The sequence below is a fragment of the Eurosta solidaginis genome, chromosome 1, assembly GCF_040869045.1.
Source record: "Eurosta solidaginis isolate ZX-2024a chromosome 1, ASM4086904v1, whole genome shotgun sequence".
NCBI classification, from domain to species: Eukaryota; Metazoa; Arthropoda; class Insecta; order Diptera; family Tephritidae; genus Eurosta; species Eurosta solidaginis.
In genome coordinates, this window is record NC_090319.1 from 392,155,071 (window position 1) to 392,163,815 (window position 8,745).

The window sequence follows — 8,745 nt, forward strand, 5'->3', positions numbered from 1 at the left end:
CGTTTCCGCTTCTTGATTTGGGATTGGGTATACCTCTGGCCATTTGCTGAAATAATCCATAACTACCAGTACATATTTGTTTCCGCCGTTGCTAGTAGGAAATGGACCGGCGACATCCATAGCGATCCTTTCAAATGGCGCACCTGAGTTATATTGCTTCATCTGGCCATGACTTCGTGTTCTGGGCCCTTTCGCTCTGCTGCAAACCTCGCAGTTCACAATCCACTCAGTGACCGACTGACGACAACCAACCCAATAGAATCTCTGTTTAATCTTCTCGAGCGTCTTCGTGATTCCAAGATGACCTCCGCTTGGACCATTATGCAGCTCGCTGAGCACGTCAGGAATCCTCTTTCTGGGAACAACTATCAGTTTATTCTTGTATTTACCATCCTCACTCTCCCATACTCGATGAGGGCAACCGGACATCAATTCTAAACTGTTCCACTGTGCCCAATATGACTTCGCAATGGGACTCTCTGCTGACATCTCTTCTCTGTTTGGTCTTTCATTTCGTTCGAGCCCTTGCATAACACGTGACAGATCTGCATCTTTTAGCTTGCACTTTCTTAGCTGTTCCTTGTCCCATTCATCTGTACTTGTTATAGTCATTAGCCGGACATCTATGTCTTCTTTAGCCTCGGCTTTTGAACAGTGCTTGCATTCCAAACTACATGGTCTTCGTGACATTGCATCAGCATTTCCATGGGTACTACCTTTTCGATGCTCAATGGAAAAGTCATAGCTTTGGAGTCGCTCGATCCACCGTGCCAATTGTCCTTCCGGATTACGGAACTGCAGAAGCCATTTTAAAGCTGCATGATCTGTCCTGACACGGAATCGCTGGCCGTAGAGGTATTTGTGAAAATGTTTAATGCACTCTACCAATGCCAACAGCTCTCTCCGCGTAACGCAGTAGTTCCTCTCTGGTTTTCCAAACGAACGGCTGTAATATGCAACTACCTTCTCCTGTCCATCAACCAGTTGTGATAAAACGCCTCCTATAACATATCCGCTCGCATCTGTATCTAGAATAAATGTTGCTCCTGGAATCGGATATGCCAACATTGGAGCAGTGCACAAACGCCCTTTCAATGTTTGGAAAGCTACTTCTTGCTCCTTCTTCCATTCAAAAGCTTTATTTTTTCTTGTTAGCTCGTGGAGACTATGGGCTACGCTGGCAAAATTTGGTACAAATCGCACAGCCCAAGGAAACTTCTCAATTCATGCAGATTCTGTGGTCTTGGCCAATCCTTTACTGCCTCTATCTTTTCATTCGCTGTACGGATACTTTCTGTCGTTACCTTGTGACCCAAATAACTTACTTCCTTTTTAAACTGCGCACACTTTTTGGGACTTAACTTCAGACCAGCGCCAGCTATTCTCTGGAAAACTTCATCTAAGTTTTTAAGATGTTCATCAAAGTTCTTGCCCAATACGATGATGTCGTCCAGGTACACCAAGCATGTTTTCCAATGTAGTCCTTTCAATACCTGGTCCATGAGTCTCTCAAAAGTAGCTGGTGCATTACAAAGTCCAAAAGGCATCACTGTAAATTGCCAAAGACCATCACCCACACTGAAGGCTGTTTTCTCTTTATCTTCCTCCTTCACTTCAACTTGCCAGTAGCCGCTTTTCAAATCCAGCGTGGAAAACCATTTCGTACCAGATAGCGAGTCCAGAGGTCGTCAATTCTTGGCAATGGGTAGCTATCCTTTTTCGTTACGTCATTCAACTTCCGGTAGTCCACGCAAAACCTCATTTTTCCATCCGTAACTGTCTGCGGTGTTTCATTTTTCTCTTCAATTTTTGCTGTTGTCTCATCCTCATCAGGATAAAAGACATACTCGTCCACATCAATTCCTTCTGCTTCCATTGCCTCTCGTAGCCGTGCCTGAAGTTCGAGTTTAACGCCGCTTGTATTCAATCCACGGCTCTCCAACTCCTTCTTCAGTTGCTGAATCTTCAATTCACTGAACTTTGCCATGTCCTTGTTGTCCTCTGGAATTTATTCAACAATTCCTCTTCTGACACCAATTGTAACGAATTTGCTGCAAATCCTCTTATTTGCAATCCTCTGCTAAGTTCGAATCACTAAACTGTTGAATAAATAACTCCAATATTGAATAATGGAAAAATGGCCTTTATTAAAGTACTTCACAATAACACTTATACTTTGTTACTCGCTGGCTTAATAACCAAACTGATTGATAACTCAAATTAAACTCTACTATTGGCCGCCAGATCGCGTGCTTAATCAATAACTGATTGATTGCTCAACTCAAACTGAATTACTTCTTACTCGCCTGCCCCGCTTTTATAGTTTACGCTGCATACTTCTAGGCTCTTCAATTTCCAGAACTTACTAGTTAGTTTCGGCTACAAAATCGCCAGCCACAACTACGTGCACAAATTATTGCTCTCTCTTGTGACAACTCAGATAAGATATATGCATGTGTTTGTGCATTGCCGCTTCGCTGCTCGTATACGTACATATGTGTAGACGCAATTATTTATTCATTTATGTAGATACATAATGATTGAATTATTGATGTGAATGTTTGTAGTTTACAGTCTCTCACGCATACATAGGCGTATAAGTAAATGCATCTGTGTGTGACATCTTTCGGCTGCCTTATATATGTGTATACATGATTTGATTATTGACGTAAATACTGCTTATCGTGGCCTTAGCATCGCCTTAGTGATGGTATAACTTAAATAAAAAATAAAACGGATGCTAATTTCCGTGACAATATATTATCATTGTGTTTTTTTCAGGTTGGACAAGGATTTGACGATTTACCACGGCTTATCGACACCCAAGAGAGGTTGTAGTTATTTAGATGCTCTTCCCAATTGCGCGTTTGTGTTAATTTATCAGCCGCATAGTATTCAAGTTGAGATTTCTAATAATAGTTAAGTTGTCTCGCTAGGTCAAGTTAGCACTTGGCGAACTTTCTTTATATAATTTTTAAACACATATCAGGTCAGCTGGAATCATAGCGCTGAGCCAGGCGATAATGCAACACAATGGAAATCAATGTATAGATCCCAATGTCCAATCTTGTGTCGGAACATTAGAGGCTTACCAGGTTGTTCCCGCATTATCTTAAGCATTAAGCTAATAAGCTCCCTTTCTACAAATCTCCACGCTTCAGTAGTCAACTGTCCGAAAGGATAGCTACGATCAACCAGCGCCACAGTCAGTGACTGCTTTGCCACATCACTCATCTTCTCGGGAAAAGCCGGAGTCTTAGCGTTATCTCCCTTTGACTTACCTTTCACTTCCATAGCTGGCACTTCGCCACTTGTGATGTCCTCCCTCTGACTTGCAGCTTTCGAGGTGGTTGCTACCACGCTATTGGGGCCATCTGTCCTACAGCTTGAGGCCTACTTGTATTGTCCATGCGGCTGCCCTGCCTCGCGGCTCTTGGACTGGATTCTTTCTGCCTCTTAAAAGCAGGCCGCCTTCAGCCGAACGTTGCCTCATCATTCTGCCATTCGACGCTTCTTCCTTCGTACCGATTGCAGTGCCGAGGTTTTCTCTCAGCCTGGCTTAGGTGGCAGTCCTAAACCGCTCAGAGGAGGAAACTAACGATGGATCAAAATATCAAGAATACGAGAAAAAAGTTTTCCCGAACATTAACGGTGTTTACGTTATGGCTGCTGAATGTATCAAGGAAAATTAAAAAGTATGCTGCTTTCCTATAGCCAGCACACTTTGATAGCGGAGGAAGGAAAGGAGATGCTCATCGCGCCACCGATTTTTCGATAGGATTTGGGCTCAGGAAAAGAAGTTCCACTACGCATACCAATAAATAATTTTCGAGCCTACGAAATTTCAATTTTTTTTTTTTTACTTTTTCTCGACGTTGGTTTTTAATGTTTTTTTCATGACCTACTAAAAAAATTTTCATATGTATACTAGGGTGGATTGAATTTATTTTTTTTCGAAATCTCTTTTGGCTGACCTCCAGAAAGTTGCCTCTCTAGATCAGAAATAAGGTAGACAATTTTTATTTCACTCATCGTATGTTTAGAGGTGCCCCAACGCAACTAAACTTTGAAAAAGACGGTAGGTACATATTTTTTTTTTGTTTTTTTTTTTTTTTTTTGTCATTGATTTATTTTCGCTTGGTGTTATTGTGCTCATTGATTTCAAAGCCTACTGATTTTCATGGCCTAGTATGTGCCAGTAAAACTTTTACTTATACACTTGATTAGAAACATACTATTATCAACAAAAAACTGTAAAACACCATTTAAAATTTGTCGTTTTTAGTTATAAAAAAGAAATAAAATAGATATATAAATAATGAGCTTTGTAAAATCGTGATTATTTTGCTCAACTTCTTGGGGCTTGGGGCACCTCAAAACGCCATTCTACGAAAATAATATTTGGTGGTTTTGGTTAATTCTTATAAAGACAACTTTTCATTGCTAGGCTATTACAAAAAAAAATCCATAGAGTATCACTCCACCCTAATGTATACCCTGTCCGACCCAAAAATGTCCGGTAAAACATTTTCGATAACAGTTTTTTGAAAAAAAGTATGTTTTCCATATATATATATTTTTTTTTTTTGTCAAAAAACTGTTATCGCAACGTTTTTAGCAGACATTTTTCGGGTGGGACAGGGTCGGACAGGGTATACATGAAAATTTTACAACAAATGAAAATTTTTTAGTAGGTCATGAAAAAAACCTTAAAAATCAAAGTCGAAAAAAGCAAAAAAATTAAATTTCGCAAGCTCGAAAATTATTTTTTTGGGTATACGTAGTGAAAGTTTTTTTCCTGAGCCCAAATCCTGTACCAAAATAGATGGCGCGATATTGGTTAATAAATCGACCCAGTCTAATGTACATACATATATTGTTTTTTTCTTTTTGTTATGAAGGCAAAACCAAAATTAAAAAATAAAAATTGAGCAAAGTGAGAGTTTAAAATTTTTTGTAAACGTCATTTGGCTCTCACCGGTTTTACCTTGTAATATTTTTATAATGGTATATGGTGTATTGAAATCAAAATTCAGTGCACCACCCCCAACTATAGAAACTTATCACTACCGTAAAATTATTAATAATAGAACTCAAGTAAAAAATCTTCTAAACCTTTTCTCCCGGGTGTTTTCATCAGTTAAAAGCAATAAAGGCCACTCCCCGCTTACCACAAATAATTATGTTTCTGCAAAATGTAGTAGCTTTCGGCAGATAATAAATTGAGATTTGGCAGCTAGGAGGATCCCTCTTCCAACACTTATTTATATTTATTTTCAATGCGGTGTGCACTAATATAAAAAATGTATCCCTAAAGGGAGAAGAAAGATCTCACGTGCACACCAGTTTCAGGTGGGATTGTCAATACGCATTTAAGGAACTTTAATTGAAGGGTGGGGTGGACATAGCAGACAAATTTTGACAGCTACTAAACACGGCTGAAAATTTCCTTAAAAATTCAATCTGTTCGGGTCATTGGATCGAATCGCTTTGGGAAAACTTTGAACCACGGAATCGGTTCGCTCCAGTAGTTAAACCCTTTTATAATTAGTGGCAAAAATGGTGCGAGAATTATATCTAATGACCAGTTATCGCTTATTACTGGATTATGACCTGAAAACAAGCGCTAAAAACCTACCCATATTCATAAAAATCAAAAATGGTTTATTAAGCTTTTTAAAATAAAATTTCCATACGAATTTCGAATTATAATAGCTTAATAAGCCCTTAATATTTTATGAATAAGGAGAAAAAATTTTTTGAATATAATTAAAAAAAAACCAAAAAAAAATATGCTGCCTTTCATTAATTACATGAGTTTTGTAGATAAAATGAAAAATATAATTTGCGTGCATTTTGAAAGAGATTCGCCCTTGTTATCACCATCTATGCCATCCTAGTCTACTTTATCTTCCATACCATTATTCCTCTTATATCCATTCCCTTCTCTTCCTACTTCACCCTTCCACTCCTACCAACGCACTCATTCCAACTCCCACTCCCACTACCATTCTCCATTCCCTTATCATCCTAATTCACCCTTCCCTTCTTATTCCAACTCTCATTATTATGCCTCTCGCACTCTCACTGTTTTGCCACTCCCTTTACCTATCTCTTCTCAATTTTCTCATCTATAGAATCTCTATAGTAAATATTGGATACCTGCTTCAAATAATTGCGTAAAAAATAAAAATTTTCCTTGAAGGGGACGTGACACTGCCCACTTTTGCGAAATTCTATACATATATCCGGGCACTGTCTTTTGAATGGTTTGCAGGCGGTGGATGATAGTGATACACAGTGAAAGTGATACACATCTACTTTATGGCGACCTACATACAGTTCATGTTCAGACGTTCTGAAAACGTACCTTTGATTTTAGGTGACATTATTTATATTTGTTTAAAATTTACGAAGTTGGTTTGTGTTGCAGTAAATTTGTAGATAAAGTTCTTAAAGGTATATACTACAAAGATTATAATTTCATCAATTGTTTCTCAGCAGCGATGTTTTTGTAGGTAAAAATCGAATTAAATCAGTTCCGAGTTCTGAATTATTAGTAGACACTGAATTTTAAATGCAAACCTTCTTTAAAAATATATTTAATAGGTTCATCTTCACTGCCAACCACACTCTTTGATGAAGAATGGAATAAAAACAGCGTAATCACCTCGAAAACGTTAAAAATGATCCGACTCTCATCGGAACATTACAATTTAGGTCAAAGTTGCATATCGATAAATTTTCAAAATTGAAACCTGCAAGTACATGAAATAACTTCAAAAAAAAAAAAACAATTTTGAATCTTTAAAAAAAAGTATTTGGTTCAATAGCTCAAAATTATTTGTATTTACTAATCTAGGACTATGGATAACATTAAAATACCTTTTTGTAAGCTTCAAAGCCAATATCCGTCTAACACAACTGTTTATATAAGCACTTAAGAACTTTTATTTCATTTATGTATTCACAGTGCCTGCAGAAGCAATCAAAACTCAACGTGTTGAAATTTATTTGAATGATTTGAAAGAAAGGATTAATGAACTGCGTTTAAAACATGACGAAGTTATTCAAAATTCAGTAGATATCATAAAAGAAATTGACGACGTATCATCAGGCTTGTTAATACCTCATAACAGCAATATAAGTCCAAATGCCAATGTTAACAAAATTAAAAAACTTATACAAGAGTTTGAAACCGCAAAGGAATCAAATTCAACTAAGACCTCAATCACGATCGACAGTAAAGTGGACATTCGAAAGATTTTACAAAATTTAGAAAAACTAAATGAAAGTCATGTCCTGAAGGAGAGTCTTGTTATATTTAAACGTGCTAAGGAATCACTTGACAAAATCGATACATTTCTTGGTACACCTTTCGAGAATGTTATAAGTAAATCATTGAATGATACCACCGAACCTCTGTTAAATGCAACAGGAACAGAAACTATGGAGACTGCCAGTAAGAAGTATACATTGAGCTCTCCAACAATTAGTTCTGTCACTATAAATAATCTAATTAACAATAACAACACAAAGGAAGTTAATAATAATGTCGCATGTACGAGTCCACCAAAATTGGAACATCCTAGTAGTGAAGTATACAATAATAGCAATTCTGGCCTAAAAAATCGTATAAATATGTTTAATAGCGGAAAATTGCAAGAGACAATCAAGTGTAATAAACCAATGGATTTAACAACCTCCTGTTACGCGTCCTGCTGTAGCAGCGTTACAAGCATGGATGTCTATCAATCACCAGAAAATGTTAGCCTTAACAACTTACATGAGAATGAAATGTGTACAGTGAATTCGTTGGAAATCGGTTACGAGGGGGACAATGATGATAGCGAATATGACTTACTAGCACTCAAACGAAGGAAAAGTAAAATTCCATCAGCAACTCAGTAGAAGACCATATTATGTCTTACATCGTAATACATCTAATATCGGTAGACAATGCAACGTTGGCCTTTATGAACAAACGTATAATTTTGTTGCTAATTATCGACAATTTCTCTTTTCGTGTTGCGCATACCATTTACACATGGTAACTAACATTCCGTTTAAATAATTTTCTAAACAATTATTTTAAGTAATCACTAAAAATTTACAGTAAATTGTTAAAATTAAAAAAAAAAATGTTAAATAATCATTACTAAAATACATAAAAGAAATAGTGAATTTAAGAAAAATTTATGGAAACACGTTCGTTTGATACTATGGCACGAGGTTCGAATGTTCCAAATAAGTATATAAATAAAATTCCAAATATAAAAACGAATCCATAAATACTTAAATAGAGACGAATGTACCGAATATACGGAATGAATAAGTTAACATAACTGTGAATTCATACAAGTGGCGAATATTTGATAAAAGCGTTCACAAAGTAAACAGCCTCGATCACCTGTTCAAACGCTGTTCGATTACTTAAATTATTTGCTCAATAGTGTTTTTCAGAAATTTTTGCATTGTTTACATATTTTACAATGTTTGCTTAATTGGTTGTTCAGATTTTATCTGTTCACTAGATTTTAGAAATGAATATAAATATGTACTCTGCTTTTCAGTATACACATTTAAAAAAAAACTGATTTGCGACACAAATGGGCAATTCATGGCAGATCAATTTAATAACCGCAGGCAAAAAACAAACCTCTCTTCCATTCTCTGGCCATTCGCGACAGCCATTCTCTGTCAGCTATTATTTTACAGGTATGGAGGAATAGAAAGATTTTTCAC

At 36.8% G+C, this 8,745-nt stretch overlaps 1 protein-coding gene across 1 annotated transcript; it reads left to right on the forward strand.

Moving 5' to 3' along the window:
• The first annotated feature begins 6,769 nt into the window (after positions 1-6,769).
• LOC137245652 (GTPase activating protein homolog 3) lies at positions 6,770-8,169 on the forward strand. Its single transcript, XM_067776673.1, has 2 exons — positions 6,770-6,891; positions 6,974-8,169. The coding sequence occupies exons 1-2, from the start codon at positions 6,867-6,869 to the stop codon at positions 7,909-7,911; spliced, it is 963 nt and encodes a 320-aa protein (XP_067632774.1). The 5' UTR covers positions 6,770-6,866; the 3' UTR covers positions 7,912-8,169.
• The last annotated feature ends 576 nt before the right edge of the window (positions 8,170-8,745 follow it).